The sequence below is a fragment of the Tyto alba genome, unplaced genomic scaffold (genome assembly GCF_018691265.1).
Source record: "Tyto alba isolate M040663 unplaced genomic scaffold, T.alba_DEE_v4.0 Super-Scaffold_22, whole genome shotgun sequence".
Lineage (NCBI taxonomy): Eukaryota > Metazoa > Chordata > Aves > Strigiformes > Tytonidae > Tyto > Tyto alba.
The window spans coordinates 8,664,612-8,691,212 of record NW_024881296.1 but is presented as its reverse complement, the minus strand read 5'-3'; the positions used below and the strand labels follow the sequence as shown (position 1 = coordinate 8,691,212).

Below are 26,601 nucleotides of genomic sequence, written 5' to 3'. Positions count from 1 at the left end.
GCTGTGCTTTTGGCTTCCAAGCAGCCCCGAGCAGATCTACTCCCCATCCCTCTGTTTTTTCCTGTATATCCTCTGCAAAACGTATACAGGACTTCCCTACTTGTAGCTCCTGAAGTTGAATGAGGAAAACATCAGGCCTGGGGGTGCTGCAGTACACCTCAAAATTAACTGCTGCTAGAGAAGTAAAGTTCACTACAATAGGTTTTTCTCCTAGGGAAATGATGGAATTATTACAGTATTTATCTTGTGTGGGGAAGGAGAAAGAGACTGGGGGTGTGGCGTTCTTCACAGCAGAGCATACCAACCAGTACTGGCCACAACAGAAAGACCTGCAGTAGAGTTTGGGTTCCTGCTCGCCCTTGGAATTAGTGTTAACTAGTTTTAGGCTTACTATGCACAACGTCACACGTTGGAATGGTATTTATCCCCCATTTCCACCCCAAACCACCCAAATTACCCCTGAAAATGCAAAGCTGAAGCCGGCTTTGCTGACCCGCTAGTTACACAGAATTTATCCTCTAGGTCCACTTGAGGTTTTTCTGCTTTACATACTCCTGGCTCGTGTTCTATTCCCTAGGTTTTCAATAAATAAGTACTGAAACACATATCCATTTCCCCAGCTAGGTATTTGACTTAATCTTTTACATAACATACCTAGAACTGATTGACAGAGATGATCCCATAACTTTAATTTTTCAAACTTCCAATTTTTCAGCCTGTTTGCAACGTTCCAGCCAGAGCAGATGCCCAACTCTACCGTTCTGAGACTGTCCCCGTAGCTGCCAAGAAGACAGAATTTTCTCACTTTCTTAGAAGAATGCAGTGAGTTTTGAGATCATAACTAGAGCATAGATGACTTTTAGCCTCCAGCTGTCTTGCCACATGGCTTAAGCAGTGATGACCCAAAGAGTAAACTGTGCTCTGAGAACGCAGCAGTGACTTGAAAAGACGGTATTTAATCGGGTTGGTATTTCTCCCTGACGGGCTTTTATGCGCACGTAAGAATCGCTACTGTCATGCGTTTGAACAACCCATTCATGTGTTTACAGTATATTCCATCATAATCACGTATTTCTAACCTTATACACAGTGTAAAAATAAAAATACTTAGAAAATAATTATGCCGTTTCACTTCATGAAATTTGCTCTTTTAAAATGAGCATAAAATGATTAAATTATACCCTCCAACAACACTATTCAAAGCCAAAAATACCATGGCTTAGAACAAGGTATTAAGTAGAACAGTCTTCAAAGTTTAAATCATAGCTTATACTTCTCCTTGAACTATGAAAAGCTCGTGGCAAAGACAAGTTCTTCATTTATCTGTGCATAGGAACACTTCTAAAAACCAAAAGGTGGAGAAAAATCGCTAAGCTTTGCTTTTCGGAACATTTGTTTTAATATCGGAATGTCTTGGAACGCTGTAGTTGAAGTTATATAGGGCTCGGCTGGTCTGTGTCCAGTGCTGGATCTTGCTGGAGGGATCCTATGTACGCCATGAAGCTGTTGTTCTGGTGGCCCCAGTCGTAGTAGTCTGGAGAGAAACTTAAAAGCAAAACAGAAGAATGGGTGACTGGCAGGTCGGTTCTGTAGGTACCTGGTTAGTGAATGTGGGCAAAATGCAATCACAGGGGTAGTTCCCACACTGACGTGCAAAAATGAAATAAAACCCCAACCAGGGGTTGGGGCAGCTGTTTGTTTTTCTGAGCTGCCAATTATTTTGGCCTAAGCGTTCTCAACTTACTATTTATTCCCTGATTTTTCCAGTTCACGGAAGACCGTCCCCTTTCTGAGCCGCTGTTCCAGAGGGTGTTTGAAACCCCTGGAAGCGGTGCTCCTGTTCCTGCTCCCCGTCCCTGCACGGGCCCGTCGGTGACAGACCCAAACCTCCTGCACGGGGCTGCTTTGGTTTCCTCTGGGACCTGGGCCCGCGTTACCCCCACGGCTGGTTCCCCCCGTGCCTCTGTGGGGAAGGGAGGGTGCCCCGGGCTCCAGGCCCGCACGCACCACCCCCCGTGCCCTCGGTGGGCTTAGTTACTGTGGGAAAAACTAACGCGTAGGGTGACTGTAAATACCAAATACCCAACTTAACTGAATCACGGGTCGGGCTTGGAGACAGCGACTATACAATCTTAGCTACGCGTGTGACAAGAACTAGGCCTGGGTATGTTGGCAAGTTAGCCGTCATTTTAAGAAGACCGATTAATTGGTACTAGCTTAGTGTAGGTACAGGAGCAGCAAAGGAGTAACACGTGCCTGAGCCGCCCCTCCGGGCAGTACGGTGTCCTGGCAGTGCCTTTCCTTCTCCGCACTGCGTGCTATCATTCTTGCTGTAAGCTGCTCCTTCCTGGAAGGAAGTTCACAGTTCCACAGAGAAAACAGCCTTTTTGTGCCCGCTCTGGGTTGTGCAGGATTTCAGCAGTCGGGTGGCTTCACGTCAGCTTTCAGCAAGTGGGAAAGCGGAGGCCCCCGTCGTTTCGGGTAACCCCCAAAGCCACGTCACAGGGCAACTTCCCGCTACCCCCGTCGCAAGCTGCTGCCTGCGCTGGCCAGCGTTTCCCTGCTCTCCCTGAAGGCAGGGAGACAGCTGCTTTTCTAGGTTGCCTTGCTCACACGCTTCAACTAGTAAATGGCGCCTCCTGGGCCACTCTTGGAAGAAACAGAGGGTGAAACACGCAACCCAGAGACCTGACATGAGTTTTTCAGAGAGCGGCACACTGTCTTAACACAGTTCTTAAATTACGAAACCGGTTTCACTCTCGTGTCCCCATTGTCTCTGTGGGGCCTGTGGATGCCTCCAGTCACTCAGTGCTGCCTTTCCACTCCAGCTTCCCCCTCACCCCTTGGAATGTATGCAACAACCGGAGCTAAGACAATTCACATTAGCCTTCTGCAGCGTGTGGGAGTTCTTCCTCTTCCAGTTTCTGTAATGGGGAGCAAGTGGTTCCCTCTTGTAACTCACCTGCCCTGTGCCCCCTGGGGTGCAATATTCCACGCGAGATCGTCATCACTGTCGTACCTGCGAGGGTTGTCAAAGAAATAAGATCTGGGACTGAAGCCGTGGCTTGGGACCATTCCTGTGCTGCCCTGAGGGGAGGGAAACCTCAGTCAGTTCTTGCAGCAGACAGACGGACTGCTTGGTGCCTGACTTCCAACAGACGTCACTGCAGACTTACCTCCTGGCTTCCAAAAGAAAACAGCCAGTTTTACATTTGCTGTAGCCAATAGAAATATTTTTGTATTTTCTGTTTTTCTCTAGGAGCGTAGGGCTAGTCTACCAATCTTAATGGCTTTTCCTTCCTTCTAGCTGACAGAGACAACCCGTTTCTGGAACCGCCCCCCACTATGTGTTTAACCTGTCTGCTGGATTCCTGTCCAGCCCGGACACTTTGCGCTTTCAGCCAGCTGACCTGAAGTGAGCAGTAGGGAAGCAGCTGAGGAGCTGGAGGATATGAAACACCTACAGAGATTTGGTTTTACCTCCCACATCTGTAATCCTCCCTCCTGGTGCGTTACCTCCCCTGCCTCAGGAACTGATTGTGCTGAACCCTGGCACCCTGCTTAATGAAAGCACAGCTGAAAAGCCCCTCAGGACCCCTCCGAGCAATTTCAGCGTCTCCCCTACAGTGCTGTGAGGGTCAAATCCCAAGGAAAGGTCCTTTGATAAAACAGGGAAAGGGATGTACATGTAACTCCTTCGTTTACAAGGCATTTTGTTTTTATTTCTCTATTCATCAAAACAGAAAACATACTGGATTCCAAAGGTCAGTTTGATTCTGGAAACTCTGCCGAGGGACATCCAGGACCCAGCTGAGCCCCTGCCACGGACCCGCTGCTTCCATCCCCAGGGAAGAGGGTTCCCTGCGCCTGTGGGTGAGCCAGGAGAACATATTCTCCTTGGCCTAAAGAAGGAGAACAGGTTAATCTCCCCCAATTTTTTAGATGGTAGATAACTTTGACAAAGATGAGGTAAAAATAGGTCCACCTATGTCACCTCCCCCTTTCCAGCAGCTGTCAGGCTGAAGGTACGGCCGGGCAAAGGCCCACGCGCTGCCGTCGCCCCGTGTCAGCACCAAAGCAGACAGACCGCTCCCTCCAGGCTCTACCTGGCTGTGGCGTGGGGCTTTCTGGCTGAACAGTGCTGAGCACAGGCTGCCCCTCTACCCAAACTTCTTGTTTCTGAAGTCCCGAATGAAATGTACCAAAGAACAATTACTTCTTGGCATTTTTCCTCATTAAAAATAAAGACCATTTTTGATTTTTACTAAATCAGAGTTGTTAAGATTTTTTAACTAAAAGGGGGTTTGTTTTGATTCTAACCCCATGTTTTCTGGCCAAGTATTTTCAACCACTGGACCGTTTGCTACTTAATGCTAGAACAGCCACCCTAGGGAACAAAGTCCTGTGGCCTTTGGTCTCCCTCTTGTGGCATAACTTGCACTGAAGTTCAGTTTTGCCTTTGCTACAGTGTCTGCATTTTTTTATTTGTCACATTGCTGTTTCCAGCTTTCCTTCTACCACGATATTATTTAGCATAAATATTTGTCTGGTGTAGAAAAAATCCATAAATGACCTATCAACTATGACAGATAATGTCTACCCTAAGGAAGGCACCCCTAAAAGAAGTGATCTCGCTCGTCTGAACTGTATCTTTATGAAGTTGGAGATTCAAGGCTTCCTGCAAATCACAACGCAAAAATATAATGCTCTCCGTGTTACTGCAGTGCTCTTTGACTTGTGAGAGAATACTGCCTCTTCGACTCCACTGGAACTCTCATTTGATTAGGATTCCAAATCCTTATGTGATCGGCTTTTTGAAAGGAGAGATTAGACCAACATCCTTTATTTTTCAGTCTCTCGTAAACCTCTCCCGCACTATTCCAACTTGACCATGAGCTCTAGGCTTACTCCACTCACTTTAAATAAAATGAGATCTCTCTGTGGTCACTTTTTAGAAGAGCAGCACCACTGGACTGCACTTTAAAACATTTATTCTCGCTGCAGTTGTCCTGGCTAACTCCTAAGCAGGAGTGGGGCTGAGAATTTTTTGATGCTGGACACTGGGGTCTCTTAGTATGATGTCAGGTATCACTCCCTTGGTCAGCTTGGCTTTATCATCTTCTCTGAAGCTGGCATGTGAGAATAAAACCCGTCACCTTCTCTAAAAAGTTCTACTGATTGCTCCTCTTACTTGTGAATTTACCACTCACATCCTTCTCGGGGAGCGTTAGCTTTGGCTTGGTTTGGCCTGCAGAAACAGAGACATTGCCTCGGTAATCCTAGCGCAGGGCTGATACTCCCCACGTGCCTGTCAGCCAGCATAGCCTCTGCTAACCTGGAGACGTTGCCTACAGCTATAAAAAGACGCTTGTCCATCTACTACCTACCTAGATATTAAGGATACTTACAGGGAATTATCCTTACAACTCACACTTTAATCTCCGCTTTGCTGAAATAGCAAACAAAACTGTCAGCAAGTGATTATTATGGCTATTGGTCTTTGACATGGAACCAATTCAGGGGGTGCAGGGCTGAAAGAATTTAATCTATTCCTTCACAGACGCCGTTGAACAGTTAGCACACAACCATTTCATCACGCGGTAAGATCTCAAGTTTGGATAACAAACTCCTTTTCCACTAACTCCAGGGAAGTACTGTATTAACACAAAAGGAAGATGCCCCTAAATTTAAGAAGGTTCCTGATTTTTAAGGTAAACTGCCTGAGAAACACCTTGTCTTCCTCCTGGATAAATATGATGAGTTTATTTCATGAGGAATTAGTATAAAGAAGCAGGAAGTTTGTGGTGCTTTTAGTCTGCCAAGGACACATAGAAAAAAGAAAGAAGTCAAAATGTAAAGAAGCAAAGTTCCTTCAGGAGCTGAGCTCTCCAGACCTGCCTGGACATTACACTAACAAATACACTAACAAATTCCACTTACTAGGTCTTTTGTAGGGTTTCGAACACGGAAGAAATACACAACCAGGGAAGTAGGCAAGAGCTCCCAGATGAAAAGGATCACTCCAAACACTATGTAACCTGCATCTCCCAGCTGACATTTCAGGTCTGCCTGTTGAAAAGTCAGAGAGACAAGTGTTTCAAAATGAAGACAGCAGATCATTTAAACGCGCAGGAGCTAACACGTCTTTTAATAAAGATATGTATTTAAGTGGCTGAAGTGCTTGGCAACATGGCCAGAAATTCCATTCAGTAAAGCCAGATTAACCCAGCTAATGATTAAAGGTATACTAGAAAAATCAGTATGCTATCTCCTTGGGTACACGACTTCCCTTTCCTTCTACCTTTCCTCCTCCTGCTGCTATCTTTCCAGGCACTGCTGGCAATCTGGCTTTTAAAAATTAAGTCTTGCATCCCTTCAAATTGGTGCCCATTTTTAGCTTGAATAACCATGCTGTTCCTCTAGCATTAGCTCTGAACTTCTCTCTAGATTTCCCCTCCACCGTTCACCATAGTTGCAGAGGGCAAATCCTGCCCTTTCATGTGCTTTGTACAGAAGAGAGAAGGGTAATGTTTCCGACAGGTGACCTGAGGCACTACCACAGTACAAACATTGGGCTGTACTTTTAAAAGTGACTTCTGATTCCGGTAGCAAATTGAGTACCTGCTCCTCAGTTCCAGACCCTTTACATATGGCTCAAATAATTTATCCCAAAATCCAGGCAACCCTCATGTCACAAGTCAGATCAGATGTTCAAAAATCAGTGGCAATGCCCTAAGGCCTAAAGCATTGCAGCGAGCTCCCTATGTACAACTTCTGCCTCCACAGGGGAAACAGGGCCAAATATTCTGGTTGTAAAGTTCCAGCCTCTGTTACTCTGGACTAGGAGTCAGCACAGGAATTGTCCCCTGCAACGGGTCAGCAGGAGCAGCACCAGCGCTCCAGGCCCCAGCAACAAGAGGGGAAATGTTTGATGCAGCAGGGGAGTCACAATTTACTGCCCTTCTGCCTAAACCCCTGTGTTCCAATCACACAGAGTGGCAACACCTTGCTGCGCTCCCCCGCACTGCACCAGGGTTCATTAACGGTCCCCTGGCAGACCCTACTCAACTAACTCCTAACGAGGCCCTCCGGGCAATCCTACCCTACTGATTACCTACGTCCTATTTACAGGTTTATCTACTGCTCAACAGAAAATTGTTAATGGCTCCAGGTTTGCCTGGCCACCCCGGCAATAGAAGGCCGCTGCGCGGCTGGGAACACGGCTTGTGGTCTGCGGGCGCTTGCTGGGAGGGTGGGGAGATGTCATGTCTCTGGGATTTTGAGGCCAAACAAAATATACTCACGGTCCAGAGCCAGGCCTGCCGTTTTGCCTAGCCTCGACAGAGCTGGAGAACTACTGGGGCCTAAGTATGTGCTCCAAAGCCAAGAAAGGAGCTGGATGCTCAAATTTCATTAAATTCAGTGAAGAATCCCCTGCTGTTTCCTTTAGTGTTTTTATCACTGTTAGTTTTCAGTCTGAACCGTCACTTGCAGTTAAAGGTTGGGAAGAACCTTAGTCTTATCCTCAGACTACAGAAGTCATCACGCTAAGGACAGAATTAAGGTAAAAGTCTCTGCAGCCCTGGATGGCAATGGGGGATTTGATGATGGCTTCAGAACTGAGCATTTCAGTGGAATCAAGTACTGGTTTTCTGCTTCTCCACATACAGTAAATTCTTTCTAATGGACAAAACACCTGTCTTTTTTAATAAAAGGCATGCTTTTTTTTAACAATAAAATCAAAGTAAATAAAAGATTGGGGTTTTTTACTTATTTTTGCTAGCAATTACTTCTTTCTTTTAGCACTGAGGTGTTTTTTTTTTTTTCCTCCTTATGCTGAAATTACCATAAACTTGTATTCCTGGAACTAAATAATCTTAGTGCATTGAATAAAAGAAAAAAATAATAGGATTTTAATATACTAATTCCTCTTGTCATAGCATTTAGGAAATAAGCCATCACATACAGAATGAGTTTTTCTCATTAGCAAATATTTTCATACTTGCCTGATCTGATACGTTGTACCAATCATAATCGAAAGAATTTACTTTCTTGGTTTGGGAAAATGATAAGATGAACAAGTTGTAACAGGCTCGTGAGGTATAAAGCAGAATAACAGTCACTCCTATACTTGTCACCTGACAGACAGATGAGCCCTGGAAGAGATTCAAGCACAGGTTGTTATTCGTAAAGGAAGTTGAGAAGAACATTGCTTTGCATGGACTTCAAGGGTTGTCGTGCTACCCTGTCTCATGCAACTGACTTTCTCTTTCCTTCTTTGATCAGTACATCCTATATTATGTATATTCCCTGTTTTGTCAGTAGAGTGGTGTCCAGGCAATGGTAGCGCTTCCAGCCCATACCAAGATGGGGTGAGACCAATTCCTACAACTTACTGTACAAGTGTTATTTTCAGAGCAATGAAAACACCTAAGAACTACACTTGCTACCAGATGGAACAAGAAAATTCAGCCTTCAGCTCTGCATTAGCTATAACGCATCCTGTACGAGATGCTGGCTAGCTACCATAATGCAACCTTGCATCTTCTTACAACGGCTTGCTGTGCGCCTGTTTCCGAAGTACAGAGCCAACTGTAACAGTGAGCAGTTAAACACAGCACAGACAGGAACAGAACATCCTGCCTTGCCTAGTGTCAACACAGAGGAGACTAAGTGGAGGCACAGCCCAGGGGCAGAGTGACCATGGCAGGGCAGTCGTGAGTGGGAGCTGGGGCACAAGGGCAGGAGCGGGACTGTGAAGTGCGAAATCACAACAGGTCCTAAGCCCTTGAGAGAAAAAAAGGACAGAGCAGGGGAAGGAGCCTAATCCAGCGTGAAGGAACAAGTGAGATGCCTGACTGCTCCGTCGGGTGGGGAGGGTCACTGTGGGGCGCTGAGACACCAGCACAGGAGCTGCAGCAGCAAGGAAGGAAGGAATCAATCCCGGAGCCGTGGCTACAGGGATCAGTGTGAGTCTGATCACAGAGGGAGGCAGGTGTGCAAAACCAGGACCGGCTTTGAAGGAAGCTCAAAGTAAACTGTGGGCAGGTGGCTCTGGAGTAGTGCTTTGCACAGCCAAAGGAGGAAAGATGGGTTAAAGCTCTGTGTGCTTTTAGAGGAGCAAGATACCTTGCAGTCATGTGCTTCGCTAGCCGTGCCCTCGCCCTCTCCTGGCACAGACCCACACCGCGAGGATGGGCTCCTCTCATCGACGTGAGAGAGACCGAGGCCAAGAGGGAGGCCGCTCCTCCCTCCACAGAACTTTTATACCAGTGCAGGAGACGGGAAGGTCTCTGCACCTTGCTCCCTCCAGGTTTGCAGCCGAGGAGCAGAGGTCCAAAGCACTGTGGCAGGTAGAGCACAGACACAGCAGACTGGCCAGTGAAGTGTCAGGGACAGTCACCAAATCACCATGTCCTGAATCCCTGGCCTTCAGGAGACTACCAGGGCCTCTCTGCCGCTCGCCCACGCTGGTGGCTACTGTCCCTGCGGCTCCGTCAACCCAGTTCCTCAGTCTGCACTCCCTGCTGAGTGTCAGTAAAGAGAAGCTCAGGGAGTAGCCATAAAAGCTTGCAACAAACTAGCTTCCCTGTTTTCCCAGCAAAATCATACTGATTCAGGGAACAGTCAGGCTGAGGAGTATTACAAAATCCCCAGTCCAGTCAACTTCTCTGACTGAATTCCTGCTTACAACACGCTGAAACTATCACCGTTCACTGGGCCATAACCTACAGCCACACCAGGAGTGAGCCCAGAGCTTGCTGCTATATGGGAATTGAAGCCAGATACGCAGTAGGCAGTGATAAAAGCTGTGGCAGAACCAGCAAGCAGGAAATGCCACAAAGAGGAAATGTTTACTGGGCTCTTCTCTACTGCCCTTCGGTACTAGCAAGCCAGCGATGCTGTCATGGAAACCGAGGGTGAGGGAGCAGAGAGAAGCTGCTGACTGGCGCATACCACATCCCAGCTCAGTGGCAGCTGCAGACTGGGGATAGCAGAAGTGGAGAGCAAAATGGGGTCAGTATTTCCCTATATAGGTTTCCCCACATAGCTGTCACTCTTTAATAGTTAATAGTCAAATATGCTTGAGATTTAACAAACTTCAATCCCGCCAAATACGAAAAAGAGGGTAAAAGTGTCCCAGTTTTGCTGCCAGCCAAATATACTTAGAGGCCTGGGGAAGGGAGAGCGCAGCAGTAAAAGGAAAGCCAGTGGAATCCCTTCTCAGTCACAGGCCCCAGCAGAAAAGAGGGGGAGCCCCCAGTTTGTAGCATGTGCCACTACATGATGCTTCTGGCCAGCACAGAACCGGCGCAAGGCAGCCCCGAAGGGCAGGGCTGTGCACCTCCTCGGTGCTCCTGGCACAGAGAACCAGGCCGGTCCCCTGCGCCAGGTCGTGGCGGGGAATGCCTTTCCACATGTGGGCAGAAGATACGTGCCAGCAGATGGGAGATGCAAATAAAAGGCTGTCAGTACCGATGCCCATCGACACGCACTGCTGTGCACGCATTATCTCCAATGCTACGTCTATCCTATCCCTGTAAAGAATGGATTTTTCTTCTTTAGCTAGCTTTTGTAGCACAACAGTAGCGGATTAAACCAGGATGTTTTTTCACTGTCAGCTCCAGCCATCTGTATCCCTAAGTACGTGCAGTCAAATCCTACTGCAAGTCCCCAGAGGAACTCCCATTTCAGGACAGCAGAAAGGAGCAAAGCGCTCTTTAATTCTCATTTCCACATTCAAACTTTCATCAGCTGAGTGTCCTGTCCCTTCCTGCCTGCAACAATGTTAGAGTTTGTTTGGGTTTTGTGAAATAGCTTCAAGTAAAGAAGATCAGGTTTCCTTCAGGAGGAGGAAACGGAACAAAGTAATCTATGAAAGCCTCCCTTAGGTTAACACTGCTTTGTTAGAGATTTACACTTCTGTGATTTGCATCAGCAGAATAACTTTTCTTACTAGTTAAAATAATCCATTGCCCATGCCCTTTGGTCAGCGAGTGACAGGCTTGAAAGAAACAAAACAAAGCTGTGTTTTTAAATCTTCTATTCAGCCCTGAACTTTCAGTTGTCGTGCAGTATGGCCAGATTTGATTAAACAGGAAAAGTACTCCTTTCATCTGATTAAGTAAACAGAGAGAGGAATTTTATTGTACGATTTTCTAAGCAGTAGCTGAAATCTACATTTCTGAAAGGTTTGTTGTGGTAATGTGCTATCGGTTAAACTAGTCATTTATTTTAAGATTTAACTAACTACTGCAGACGCAAGGACCTTTGAAACCCCTGTTTCATTATTTATAAATACAATCCACATTCACTGATTCTATAACAAACATTGCAGTCTTACGTGATGCCATCCAGCGCCTTGACCACCGAATGTGTCCAAAGCTGTAAACCTAGCAATTTTTCTTTAAAGAACATTTTGTAGAGTAATATGAGAAACTTTTTTCCCCTTCTCCCCACTTGGCTGAATTTATAATGCATTTAAAACACATCCTCATTAGCTATAGGTCATTATGCAAATGTATAAAGGGAGATTCATATTCCTCTGGCTGGTTTATCTTCAGCAGGCTGCTACCTTAAACATTCAACTTAATCAGTCAATAACTGGACAAGCTGAAGGATCCCAAAGTACAGACCCCTTCTGTGTAGCAGTACTGAAATGAAGCGGTCTTCAGACAGGGATTTGGAGACAGCAGTGTCCACTTGAAAAACAGATGTGAGAAACTTCAGCCAATCAGTTCTGTAAACTCTGTTTCAAAATTATGTATTTTGGGGTCACTGGTGGTAGCCAAAAGCACCCTCACTGGCACTTAGTATTTAATTCATGCATTCAGCAGGGTGGCCAGCCAAGCCCAAGCCTCCAGCTCTCAGGGGATCTAAAGAACTGCGTGGCTTTGCCTCGCACAGCCCTTGTCCCTCAGAGGGTACTTGAAAAGAACTGAAAATGTACCTTACCTTGGACTCCAAGTAAATGTTGGCTAAAGACATCTTGGAAATCTTATACAGGCAGATGGAGAGTGAAACAGCGCACAGCACAAACAACGTGTCATTAATTGCCACCCGGACAGAGACAATGACTTTTCTCTCTGAATTCTGTGTCCTCACCAATACTGCACATGTTAAATTCACCAAGAGGAAGAGGAGACTTATGAAAAGAGAAGCCAGGTAGAGGGGCAACCTGGGAGAGTGAGGAGGAAAACAGTTTTAGAGACATTGTTCAGCAAGTGTCAGTCATGAGATGGAAGGTGCACTCTGAGCAATGAAAGCTGCACGTGTTGGGCTGCCACTGCTGACAGAGTCACGAGCCGCCCGAGCCCACACCAAACTGCTCCAGATCGCTGGAGAGATTAACTTAGCTCATTTCAAACCTGTTTTTACACTTACACAACAAGCTGTAAGTAAAGAAACTAATGTTGAGCACCAAAACATGGAAGACTTTGCAGCAGAAATACAACAGCGTAGTTCTTAAAAACTATGCAAGATACACATGTGCACTTCACATACAGCACAAACCCTCTGACTACTCACTGACAGGAGAAACCTTCCAAAAGGTTGAGTTTCCCAGAATGGACTGGTTTTGCCCCTGGTTTTACTACACCACCACTGCCATGAGAAGCATGACTGACTGCTAATGTTTGCCGTCAGATTTCATATGAAATTATAGAAGTGTTTAACAGTAGGAAAAAAATCTCTGAGTTACTGATTCCCCAGCATTTTTCTCTTTCCCTTTTCCTAAATAACTTGGTCAGAGGCATCCTCTTGCAAGAAACATCAAGAAATTTAAATATGCATATTGATTCTGGGTTGGCATTTTGCCATCTATGCCAGGCAAAAGGTTCATTTCTACAACCAAAGGAGCAGAGCTGGAACAGAAATGTGACAGACAGAAGCCCAGGAGCTGGATCGGTTTTCTCCATCTGTTTTTTTCCCACCTACCCAGCACTGATACCTGCAATGTAAGTATACCATATACTCAGGAAAGCTGCTTATAATTCCACTTTACTCCTACACACAGCTTTGGAGCTTTTCACTTAAAAAAAAAAAATAAAAAAAAGAAAAAAGGCATATTTCAATTTCAGGTGTTTGCCTACTTCATTATCATTGCTGACCAAGGCAATTACTGATAAGGGTCATAATCTGCAGTCACTGAATAATAGGTTTTGGCCACAGCTTTTCATGTCTGCTGGGAACTTTGAATTTGGCTGACAACAAACATCCAGACTGCCCTGAGGAATCCAGTTCTGATTGTTTAAAAATACTTTACCCAATGGTGATTTACTTTTTTTTTCCCCACACGTTCATATCCTTTTGGGATAGCATCAATGCAGCTACGAAGCTGAAGCATAGTTGGCTTGTTTTCAGAGGGCCAGAAAGGAAGGGGTATACCTTCGAGACATTTTAAATGTGTAACAAGGAGAACTGAAAGCCTAAAAGTCCCTGCTTGTGAATCAATGCTCTTCTTTCCAGTTATATCTGGCAGAGAGTGAGCATGCTGTTTTTAACTTGCCAGTCATGGAAATTCCCTCTCAGGGGGAAGATTGTGCTCGTTCTTATCCTTCCAGGGCAGGGCTCTGTTTTTAGGATAAGCAGTTAGAGATAGTTCCTTTAAACCTCACAGTCTAATGCTGGAAGCACTGCAGTCTTGAAGTTCCTCTCTCACACAGCTTCCCCTGGAGAATGCAGGTCCCAGTTGTAGTGGTGGTACATTTACAGCTTTTATTAATATCTCAAAAGTCTTTAAGTGGCAGTCATGTGTCTTCCTTTCCTTCCCCTCCCAAAGCCTATTTCATAATCTGCTCCCCTACTGTAGTACAGGTAAAATATTCTTGTGGGGTTTGGGCTTACAGGGAAAGGAACACTCTTGAATGCTGCCTGCTTGCAGGACAGTAGAGTACAAGCTCTCTTTTTGCTCATCTTAATCAGAAGGACCTTCTGTTTCAGAGCAGCCTGCAAGCCCTTGATGCTGGCATGTAACCAGCAAGGCTTGGAGGCTTCCAGGACAGGCTCCTCCTTGATGGAGTTTAGCAAAAAAAAAAAAAAAAAAGGCACTGTCACGCTCTCATGCCCACACACTCCCGCACATGCCAGGGTGAGCTGTCATGGCCAGTCAGTTGTGCAGCTCTTCACATAATGATCTTCCATCCCCCTTATTAACATGATGTGGCTGGGGAAACAGCAGCCTGTTTTGACAATAGAAGCACTGTTGCTGAATTTCTGAATAAGCACTGATGGAGATGCAGGATGTGTCTCTCAGGACAGTTTTAGGGTCTCTGCAGCTGCAGAGAGCATTCCTAACTCACCTAAAGCAGGATGTATCCCTACATCTCAACTCCAAGAGCACCTACAAGGCATGAATAGGTATATGGGAGTTTTTCAGAAAATAGAGAAGTAGGGCAGGAGAGGTATTTCCAGATTGCAGCAGTGACTGTTCAAAAGCCTATTGTGCCTAATCCCCACTTTGGGGCTAGTCCCTTGAAAGGAGCTGTGTGTAATCTGGCCTGGCCAGGGAAGGCACGTGCCAGGGTGTTCTGTTCGTTCTGTGTCAGGCTGGATGCACCCCTAAGTTTTAATTTGAGCTTAAAATCAAACTGCACATGAATGCAGTGAGTTTTGCCTTGTTTAACACGAAAATCTGTTTGAAACTACTATTACGTTTTGTATGTGGCTTCTGTAGAAACCATACAGTGTCTGAGGCTTGTGTGTAACAAGGCACGCACACCCAGCACAGCAAGCCTCATCTAAACCCAGTGACTGTAAGAAATCCCCAAGCCTAGGAAGACGTGCAGAAGGACTGTTTAAATATGAACTTGGGCTGGCACAGGCTTCACCTTGAGCTCTTTTGCCACAGTGACTAACATCATGAAGGCTGTGCTGAGTAAAGTTTGCTTAAGCTCTCTGATAGGATTTTATCCATTTTTTCCATATCTGAAATTATTCTGACTTCTGAGACCTGCGCAAATACATAGACCACAGTCCTACTTCTCTGTTGCTCTGCTTATGTTGCCATTATCAATTGCAGAAGTGCCAATATCAGGCAGTAAGGTCTGACATTTACTAAAGAAAATGCGGGGGGGGGGGGGGGGGAAACAAACCAAAGAGTGAACATTCAGCAATAAAGAAAAATTATATTCAGTAAGTGCAGACTCCAGCCCCTGTCTGTAGGCCATCCATCTTTCTATGATTCATCCTCCATCTCTCCATCAGGATTTGAGCAACTTGATCTAATGAAAGATGTCCCTGCCCATGGGACAGGGGTTGGACTAGATGATCTTTAAAGGTCCCTTCCAACTCAGACCACTCTGTGATTCTATGATCTTTCACTAGCCTGTTACAATTAAGATTCAGGATCTCAGCTGTGGGTGTGCACGTATTACACCACTTCAATTGCCCTGTATAAGACAGGAAACGAGGTCAGATTTATTTATATGGCTCTTTTACACAGGCTAGCCACACTGATGCTAGGAGATCTAGCTATTAAACCAAAACACTACTGAAGTTCTTTATCAACAGAGCTGAATAAGAGACAAAGGCTAGACCAGATCCAGGAGTGATCTGTGTTAGAAATGCAGTAGGCAAGAGTCAGGGTGGCCACGGAGCTGTTGTGGGAAGGGCAGTCTGTGTATGAGTAATTCCAGTCACAATACGTAAGTGTTTAGGAACAGAAATGCTCCAAGAGCTACATTCAGGGTGCTAATGTAGTCACTTCATAGGCATTGACTAAATATCACAAGCTCCCTTTGCTTGAAGAAAAACATTTTCAAGCAGGTTTCAGGAATAAAGCCTTGCCACAAACATCAGTATCCGATGAGGTTCAAAGCTTCTACCTCTTACCTCTAAAGCCAGCCAGGAACATGTTCACAGACCTGCCCTGTCCCACCCTCACCTGCAGCGCAGGTTTTGTGCAAAGCTGTCCTCTTTGTTCCTCGTGCTTATGTGTACCATCAGGGGCAGGCACACTTGCACTGGGGGCTGCTTGGGGGCCTGGGTGGCGTGTGCTGTGCTTGTCTACCAGCCCATACTGCTGGATTTCCTTCCCACAGAAACCAGAGTGCAAAGGGAGGTGAATGTATTTGTACGCCACAGCGTTCACCAGGGAGCATCCAGCTTTTGCCCCTTGTGGTTTGGGATGAGGCCAAGGTATGCATGTAGACCCACTAACCTGAAAGCATTCCTGAGGCCACCAAACTAGATTCAACCTCTCTGTTCCCATCCTGGCAATTTATGCATCAGCTGTGGTTCAGCACGGAGTCCACATCCCGCAGTCAGCCATCACACCCTGCGTGTCCCATACCCTCACCAGCCCCAGGACAGCCCGCCCCAAGCCTGCCCCCACTGTACTGCCATCCTACCAAACATGGTTTCTGAAGCACTTGCTCCAGATGATCGATCACCTGTCTAGTTGTATCAAAACCCAACTGGATAACAAACTTTCCAGGGCAAGAACAATGTTAATATTTGACCTGCTGATACAGTACTATGTTCTCCTAACAGTCAGCAAGTAACAGGTCAGATGTCAGTTTCAAGTTACTCTGTTTTCCTATCCTGATTTCAGATTGTAAATTCTTTCTTCAGACAACCTCTCTCTCTCCTCCCCTGTCTAAACAACATTGCCCGACTGAGGCTTTTAGGTACTGCCACAATAAACATTAATTCATTGAGCTGTTTCTCAGCTTCCTGGACATTACTGCCCTTTGGGGAGCTTTCAAGTAGTTCTCGACAATTCCTCCTGCTCAACAAGATCCCCAACAAATCTTTTCACCTAAGTGCAAAGCTACCATAATCTCATGGTCAGCAGGGGTTATCTGTGAGCTCCCAAACATATCATCAAGTTCAATCCAATCCCACTAGCTCTTTCCCTTCACAATGCTTCTCTCATCTTTCCAAAACTTTTGAGTCTTTTATTACAACTGACTTCACGAATGAATACATACCTAGTCCCACTCAATTCCTGTCAAAATAAATATATCACTCGGCTACCTTTACCAGAGCACTGGATCTGAATTAACCTAGCAATACAAATGTTAACCTGTAAAAAAATCACCAGGGTGAGTGTTTTCTGCTTGCATTTGAAATATTTGCCTTTGAAATATGTGAATGTCTAAAAACAGTGCTCGTGTTGGGAAAGTACACAGACTTCTAAATGTCATAGGAAGAAGTTGGCCTCAGAACCATCATCATAAAACATTGGTATATAAATATGAATAGCTGAGATATGAGTGCCACACATTATAAAAGATGTACTGTTTCTCAAAAAGGATGGCTATTCTTCTTTACGTTAAATGTTTGCATAGTTCTTACCTGTATTTCAGTAGCTCTGGGGAATATTTTGATTTAGCTTTGAAAATCACCTGCAAAACAGACAAATATTGCATCAAACACAGGATACACGTAAGTAAAGAAAGACTGTGCTTCACTGGAATCCTGTCTCACAGGTCACGAGAAATCTAATGATAGGTTCCATTACATAACAGATTTGCATTTATTGCTTATCCATGGCAGGCAAGCTCTAAGCAAAGTATTAAAACCACTCAGCAGGTGATCACAACGTACTTGTATACAAATTGTCTGCACCATTATTTTCAATTACTCTGTCTTGGGAATAAGGTTCTTTATACCAGTGTTCACCAGAGGATCAACACCAGTATAACCATAGATGCAAGTAATTATTAGGCTCTTATGTGACCTAACAGCACATTTGTCTCATGTAAAGCAGCTCATACCGGCACATCGGGTCAGATGCTCTGTTCCCATGAAGAGCCCTTCATAGCACCTGGGCCTGAAATTGGATGTATACATTTGTGTCCGTGTTACATTGCCAAAAGGATGCCATCGAGAGCCAATTCACTGTTTTACTCTGAGGTGTATTTGGCTTCTGCTGCCTGTCTATTCCCTATACAACAATATGTATTTTTACAGAGAGAAAGCTCACACCCAGTAGTTACCTTGCTGTAATAGAAAAGACAAAATACTGACATGTTTTCTGCAGTATAGCTAGGTATTATCAGTCGTGGGTCTTTAACCATCAGAAATTATACAAAATTACATTAGCATATTTTATATCTTATTTACTAAAAAATTACAGGGAAGCATCACTGCTTTTTCATAAGCTAACATGGTTTCCAAACACACTCAGTTTACAAATGTTCATTTAAACCAACACTGAAGCACACCAATTGCTAGTATTACCCCAAAACATGCTGTATGACTTATTCTGGGTTGTTTCCTAATTGTTTTACCCTCAAGTTATCCTGCCTTATCCAATTCACTTGGTTTTGCATGCCCTTTAGTATAGCTTGCATAATATTTGCTATGATTATCATGCTGTCCCAAGGAGACAGGACTTACATGATCATTATGTATGTGTAGGCCTGTGTATGCCTCTCACCCTGTTTATCTGTCCCCTCACTAATCTTAAAATCAAAGACAGGATTCCTTATCACCCTCCTAAAACTAGTGACTCGAGAAGTAAGGAACCCTATAAATGTATCTGACATATGACCTCTGTGAGAAGAACCCTGCATAATGATCCTACACATTACCCAATATGAGAGAGTCTGTATAGCAAAGTGTCATAAGAAATGCCCCAGTTATGGAAACAGCTCAAAGTCAAGTATGAGACATAGGTCTGGAGAAAATCAGGCTTCACTTGTTCCAGCACTCCTGGAACAACTTGTCATTTAACTCCTATTCACCATAAACAGTTGCCTTGACATGGAAATTATTTTTGTGACGCATGAGCCCGTTTAGTACTAGCTGAACCAGCAGAGAACACTGAGATTTTCAGCAGGCCCTATAAGAACAATAGCCAATATTAAAATTGAAAAGTTGAGGGAAAATTCTCTAAAAATATTCTGCAACCATTGATAATGTTTTCAAATAGTTAGTATCTCTGGCAGTATCCCTTACAAAAGATTTTTGCGATTCATTCTCCAAATTCCTGGATCATGAATTCTCACAGGAGTTCAGGAGGAAGTTTTATGTTGCTTTACTTACTAGCTACTGAAAGGACAGGTACAAGAGGCTTGTGAATGTTCTGTGTTTCCATGGTGCACAAAGAGGGGCTGTCAGTTTTTATAGAAGAGATGGGGTTCAGAATACTTCCTGTACACTTTCTACACTAGATTTGTTGCCTACTCTGCTTACTCTGGAAGACACTGTGGGCAAGCAGGAAGGAACAGATTCCTGACCTCAGTGAAACTAAACAAGTAAAACTTGTCTCTAGGGCCATTCCACAATTCTCACCTGTTCTGGGTAGCACTTACTCACACATATTGTACCGTTAATTGTGACAGCTTTCCAGAGTACCACTGAAGAGAAGTGTTCAGAGCCTGTACAAAGAACTACAAAAGACAAGCAGTTTGCAGTGGGCAATGAGTTGTGCTGGGTCCACAAAACCCAGAAAATTCACAGGTTCCTGAATACCTCCTAGGTTCTCCAGAAAGGATCCACTCACCCCTATAATGTCACAGAGCTCTCCTGTCACATAAACCAGTCCAAGGCTGCCCTACCTAGCAAAAGCTCTGCGGATAACCTAGCTAAAGCCAAACATGACATTCCTGCTGCAGATCCAGGAGGCTCTCCAGATGCAAGATCGCCAAAACAGTTCTTATTGTGATTCCCCATTTGGTGGGCCTCTCCCAGCCAATAAACGCTTCTGAATTTTATCAGAACAAAATGACCATTAAGAAAGAAAATGAAGACCGCATAAAAAATGGATGCTGTATAGATTAAGGCATGGACATTTTTAGAAATTCACTGCTAGACAGAAATACAGGTTCTGCCACCTTTGCTTAAACCTTGCTTAAACACTGATGGGGCCTTAGTTCATGAGTAGCCTTGCTGGAAGCAATGAGATTGTCACCGAATAAAGGGGCTGTTCAGTGCAAGTAAGGATGTCAGAAGCTGATCTCAATATACCTTACGTGCGAGGGTGCAGCTTTCTGCTTTTAACAGCTATTTAGCTCAAGAGACTGGTTGCTCAATGGCCCCTCCCCGCACCAGTGTTGAGAAAGCTTCCAGTCAATATCTGAGTCATGTAAGCAAGTCTTCCAGCAAAGCAGAGCAAACCAGGCTATTCCTAAGAATAGACTAAACAGCAAGCAGAAAGCAGACTTTTTTAAAATGACCTTTCAGAGAACCCCAAGATGAACAGCAACACTGAAAACTCAGTGAAAGTCCTTGCTAATTTTCTAATGTCTAAAGGGTTACTTTTTCTTCTGAAAAGTACTTCCCCTTTTGCTTGTTCTTTAAAGGAGAAATATCCTGTTTCGAATCTTGTTTTTGCCAAAGGACTGGAAACCTCAAATGAGATTCTCACACTCCCTCCTCCAATCCCCTGAGGTATATGTCTGGCATATAAAACTGCAGCACTACAAAAAGACTCCAAAAAGCCCTTCACACAGCCGGGGAAAATTTCTGTGGCAGGAACTGATGTAAACAGCTGACCTTAAAGACATGTTACTAGGTGCTAGCAGAGGAGCAGTGAGGATGGCATGGGAGCCCATCAGCAGCTCGGTGGCAGAGCGCTCTGCAGAGCTGCTGGGCAGCAGAGAAGGCAGACAGGGCCAGGCTGCTGTAGCTTAAGGAGGTTCCAGCTGTGGTTATGAAAGTTAAATCAGGAGCCACTCTGGCCCTGTAAGTATCAACGAAACAGGTGTCAAAGCCAAGCCACACATTCCCAGAGCAAAAGAAAAAGAAAATCACAGTGGAGCAATTTTCAGTCCATGCTCTGATTTAGCTGAACTGACACGACAGCTGGCACGAACCACCAGCGTACCTCTAGTGCTAGCTGACCAATTCACTTTTACAGGAGCTGCAGCCCAGCTTACCAAAAAGCCTCAGGTATGTGTTTAAGTGCTTGCATATGTCTTAAGCTGGCCCTCTGCACAGGAATGAAACTCAGTTCTATTTACCAGTTCTCCTTCCAAAATCTCTATAAGGAGCAGAGTGTGTACTTTTCCTTCCCAGTTCCTTTCATCACATCCCCCCTCTTCCCCTGTCACACTTCATGCAAACTTCTCTTTGCGCCCTGAAAATATGCCACAACCTCATGTAGGCCCAGAGCCCCTCACCATCAGCACATATACCTTTCCTCTGCTGTGTATCTGCCAGTCCCAGACCCATCTTCCTCCTTCTCTCTTTCTCCCATGTTCATTCTTTCATTTGGATCAGATTCCCCAAAATATGTAAGTTTTCACTCTATTATCTAAACTTTACATGATTTGTAAGGCCTACAGACATGGGCAAGATGACTCACTACCATACTCAGCCTTGTGTAAATTGGTAAAAATAGTCCTGAAAGGACAAGGACCACTGCAGGGCTGGCAGCCAGAGTAAACTTGCATGTGTAGCTTTCCTATCAAATTATTTTCTAAGTCAAATGACCTCATTCTTCATGTCAGATGCTGACAGCCAGCCAGTCTGCAGTTGCAATTTGTCTCCTATAGATCCAATACTGAGGGCAATGTTTTACGCCAAACATATTTGCTGATGCTTCACCATCTGTAGTTAGACTCCTGTGTAGTTCTATGTACATCTGAAGCATGCTTTAAATTAATAATAAGCTTTATAATATATGGTGGGTTCATTTCTACTAAAAAGAAAAATATTTCTTCTAAATAAAAAGCTCTCTGTTCTCTCAGTGGTGGTGTTACTTTTGAAATGCTATCCCCAGTAATTAGAGGATTAGAAGTTCTCTTAATTCTTCTCCCAGAGCTAACACATATAACAGTTCCACTGTGACACATGTAACCTCCCCAAAAGCCTTGTGTTGGTTTTACCCCACCCTGCCCGGCACTTCCAGCATGGCCAGCTCCCCTCTAAACTGTCTTGCTCTGTACGATTTCTCTTCATTTGAAAGTCCCTGATTTTATCAGCCCTGCCTGGGAGGCAGGGTAAGCTTCTCAACCTGAATGCCAGAGAAAAGGGAAGATGGTTAGGGAGGAGGAAGAAGAGGTAAATCTGCCTGCTAGCCCTTCTCCACCCTACAGCCTCACAGTTCTTGAGCTCAGCATCACTTTCCCTAGGTCCTGGAGTAGTTCCCAACCTGATGATTAAACCTACAGCCCACCAAATGGTTTGCTGTGCTTGGCCACAGCGGGGGCCTGGGATCTCCAGCATCCCCTACGGCTCACGGTCTTTGGCCCTGACCTTGTTTTTTGAGTCTGCAACCCTCCATCCTAGCCTTCCTCCTGCTTCATTTGTATCCTGTTCCCCAGGGAAATGTAAAGTCTGAGCAAACAGGACAAAGTCAGGCAAGACCTTCTCTGCCCACCCTTCACACACACCAAAAAAGGCAACTTCTTATTTCCCAGAGCCTTTTTACGCTTTTGCCCACAGCACTGACCATAAAGCCAGAGGATTCAGCTCAATTTCCCCTTGTCAGGCTCAGGTAAGATCTGGCTAGGCAGGACATAAATAAAAGAGTGCCTGAGCCCTGGGATCCTCGCTGTCTGGAGTCACTTAAAGTGGAAAATACGTTATCTGCCCATTTGCAGTCTTTGCTGTATTGAGCAGCAAAATAAACCTGTGGGAGCTGCAGGTGTGAGTCAAATGTGTCTTGCGGCTTTTTGGTCTCTGTAGGTGGAAATGCACGCTTCAGCTCCCTATCTGATGGATCAGAGAGCTGCTCTGGCTTGGTACAACGCAGTTATTTGCTGGTGTTGCACTGTTTTACAAAAGTGTGACTAGATCACATCTTCACTTTTTATTTTAATGATTTCTAAGTAGACAGAGGCTTATCTTGAAAGAGTTGGTCACATTTTTTTTTTCTTCTTTAGAAGAGAATGAATACAGACACAGGATTGATAAATTCTAATAAATGTAGCGCTCTCACTAGGAATCACACATATTTTTTCCATTATGAGATTTCTGAGGGGAGCTAATATTATATAAGCCTTATCTGCACCACCCTTTCTATTCTGTCCTAAGCAGGGCATCCAGACCATAGCAAAGGACCCTGAACTTGACTCTTAATCCAAAAATTCCTTGTTCTAAGTCAAAACTATTTTGATTGCAACTTCTCTTTCATGCATTGGTCCCCTGCTTTAGCAACCTGCCCCACACACTACAGCTCCTTCCGCTGTATCTGCTGCTGGTGATGCTCAAGTCTGGGAACAGCCCTGCTGTGCTGATGCCATCCTGGCTTATTTGTCTTGCTACGCATAAAATACAGTTGAAATTTGTGTCCCCACTGCTTTGGGATACCTATTAAAAAGATAATAGTTGTGGCTAACTTTCTGTCAAGTTCAAAGGTGCTTATTATTCTGAAAAATGCCCTCAGGCACTTGTCAAATGAGGTTTTTTGTTTGGCTGGGAGGATTTGCAATATTTTTAGAATCACTTTTTCTTCTCACATCTGTGTCTAGAAGTTTTCCTAGCAGTGCCACATTTAGAAATGGTGGGTGCTGTACAGCAGATAATAAACACCTGCAAATTCCAGAGACCCATTAGGCCTCTTCCAGTCCTCTGTCCCTATACTATACATAGATCACTTCTCTCCCTCTAGCTAAGCACCAGTTAAATAGCATGGTTTTCATGCAGTGAGACACAGCTGCAGACCCTTCTTGCCTGCCTTCTAGAGAAAACAGGATGAAAGTTGTTTCTGAACAGGTCTGTGAAGTTATAAGCCATTACTGAAAACAAAATTCTCTCTCCCCACCCCTTTCACACTAGTTCTTGCTTGTCTACTGTGGAAAGCTAGATGCACATTAAATATACAGTCTCAAGAAGATGCTGAATTTCAAGCCAAACCACCTTTTAATGGTTAGAAGTAAAGAATTAATAACAGTGAATTAAAAATATGTGCACTTATTCTGTGTCTTACGTTATATTGGTACAATGGCTGTGCTTGTATTTCTTAAGGCTTTGTTTTGGCTGGGGAGGTATTTGAAATGAGATTTCACCGGGAGCAACCAGCTCTAAAGCAAATAACAATACTAATAATATGCCTGTCTACAGCAGTCCATGATCTTTAAAGATTATGACGCATATCAAAAAACTCTGAAAGTCCCTTGCAAATACTGTTTCAAAAGCCTCACAACAGCTCTTCAAGACAGGTAACCATTACACTGTTTTACAGAGGGGCTCAGAGGAAGATCGTGAGGACTCACGATGACAAGGCAGAAATTGTCTCAAAGGCAGAACCAATAGCCTTAGCATTTTTTCTGTTTCCAACCACTGACTTGTACTTCCTGAATGATATCAGACAGCAATGCCAAAAATAAGTTAAAAGGACATATGTGTGCATTCTGTAGGCTCTCTTTTTAGATCTTCCTTAGATGAAAGGAATCAGTTACCCACAACACTTAGCCCCCAAGTGCTGGCACTCTAACACGCAAGGCGCAGACCGCTGTGCCCACTCTGTGCTCATGCCAGCCTCCACTTCTCTTGGTGCAGAGCCAGGATGCTGCATTCTGCCTCCAGACTTCCATGGCAGCCCTTCGTGTCTGTGTGCATGTCTGAGGGAAGAATCTGACCTAGGGCTATCACTTGGTCCCAGCTACTTAGATGGGGATGGACTCGGCAATGATGGACGTTTGCCCCTGGGGAACTTGCACCATTATCAAATGACTCTCACAGTAGCTGTGGGATGAAGCATAGGTCACCACATGCCTGAGCTGGATTTGAGGAGCATGTAGATGAAAGGTTCCTGTAATCCCTTGATGTATCTCAAGTCCCAGGGAGGGGAGTGGGGTGAGCTAGCAGGTGTTTCAGACACTGAAAAGTAAACCTAAGCACAAAACTGTGTATGTAGTTCTAAGTATTTAATACCCTCTACAACTCAAGTGATCCTCTTACAGCTGTCATGCTTACCACTGCTGCTTTTTCATCTCTGGCATGGCAGCTCTCACAGGCAGCCTGATCTCTCCGGCCAGACTGTTCAGAACTGACAGGCCTGTAATCACTACAGAGCACTGCTGAACACAGTAGGCACTACAGAAGCACCCAGACCCAGGCACTAAGCTGGTTCCCAGTGGGGCACACAGCAACACCCAAAGCATCCTGAGCACTGCCGGGGGTGCTCCAGGGCTGGCTGGTGCTCTCCTGGCCATCTACCGCTGCACTGGGAAAGCAGACTTTGACAAGGGTCATCTGAGTGCACGCTTGGCTTCCTCCTGCTCCAGGCACCATAGTAGGATTGAGGAGACAGAGAATCCAGTCCCTGCCCTCACGCAAGCTTCCTGTGAGATCTCAGGCAAGCCCGGCAGCCTTTCTTTGCCTCAGCATGCCAATACTCCATCCTGCAGCCCAGTGCCAAGATACCCAAGCTCACCGTAAATACTTCCCAGCAAGTCTAACTGCAGCACCCTGGAGTGCTGTGCAGTCTAACTCATCCGGCTTCTCAGCTGTCCGTAGCACAGATACAGTCTCAAGACCTCTTTCTGAAACGGAGATACTATTTCCTTTACCCCACTATACAGCTAATTTACCTTTATATCACAGCGTCCTTGAAGTAAAGGGTGTATCTCTGTACAGCACTTAGCACTTACTGGGGTCCGGAGTCACTGCTGTTTGTAATACAAGTCATTATAGGAGTTTGGGTCTGCAGTAGGACTCCATCAACAGTTTTGATTGTGATACACAGAACAGACATCTCACTCACAAACATGTTAGCCAAGTTATGAAAGGGGGGGGGGGGGGGGGGAAGATGGCGAGGGGAGGGGAGGGTGCTGCCAGCAAAATTAGAAATTACAGTTCTGACTGCAAACGGAGATCAGGTCTGCTAAGCCAGGAGGTTTATGAAGTCCGGTAACAACAATAATAATAAAGACTAATAATAGAACAGCACTTTGGATGTCCAGGTTTCAAACTCTCCTATACATTTTTTTCCCCAACCTTTAAATTAAATGACACCCATTTAATGGACAGTAGATCTATTATTTGCCATTTCTGAAACAATCACTTCAGGCTCCAGTTTCATTGTAACACTGTTCACTAGCATACAGATCAAAAGTTAAAATTCCCAACTAAATAACTGAAATTTGATTTTTGCATTGCCAAGGTACATTAAGAAACTACATTTTTCTCATGATTCTTACAAAATAATGCTTTACCATTCTGTCAGATTTAATCAACCAAATATCCATTGCTTACCTGTGTGAAGTAAAGATTCATCAGGGTCAGGGTGAAAAACTGGAGGCAGACTGGGAAGCAATAGAGAAGCCAGAAGATGAAGGGGCTGAGAGAATTTGCTGTGACAAAGTCTTTGAAGTAAAATGAAAAGAGCACTGTCCTAAGAGAGGCCCAAAACAAGCACAGAAACAGAAAGACTGTTTGGTAACTGAACCTCTTGTGCCTGTAGTGAAGGACCAGCCAGAGCTGGACGTAGATGAACACAAAAAGCAGTGAATAAAAAACAGTATATACAATGGTCAGGCCCAACTTCACATACGGAGGGACAGCAGGCGTCAGGGTCGGTGGAAGGGTGTCATTTTTCAGTGGGTCCCACTCAGGGGCCTCCATTTGATATCAGGAATCGTCAGAATTATTTATTAAGTTTTGCTGCCGCTGTTGCCTCCTCCTCCTTCTCCTTTCATCTTCCTACAGCATAGGAATCAAGAAAATGAAAGAAAACAAGCTGCACTTCCTCTTTGGCAGCTC

At 44.9% G+C, this 26,601-nt stretch overlaps 1 protein-coding gene across 2 annotated transcripts; it reads right to left on the bottom strand.

The window, feature by feature from the left end:
* Positions 1-936: 936 nt before the first annotated feature.
* On the bottom strand, positions 937-26,601 carry GPR137B (G protein-coupled receptor 137B). 2 transcript variants are annotated; one of them, XM_009975864.3, is made up of 7 exons: positions 26,095-26,601; positions 17,299-17,348; positions 11,956-12,178; positions 8,007-8,156; positions 5,941-6,069; positions 2,963-3,087; positions 937-1,545 (listed from the first exon to the last, which is right to left on the bottom strand). In XM_009975864.3, the coding sequence occupies exons 1-7, from the start codon at positions 26,461-26,463 to the stop codon at positions 1,434-1,436; spliced, it is 1,158 nt and encodes a 385-aa protein (XP_009974166.2). In that variant the 5' UTR covers positions 26,464-26,601; the 3' UTR covers positions 937-1,433. The 2 variants fall into 2 exon arrangements, with proteins under 2 accessions (XP_009974166.2, XP_032864457.1); XM_033008566.2 differs by having other exon boundaries at positions 1,376-1,545; positions 2,963-3,019.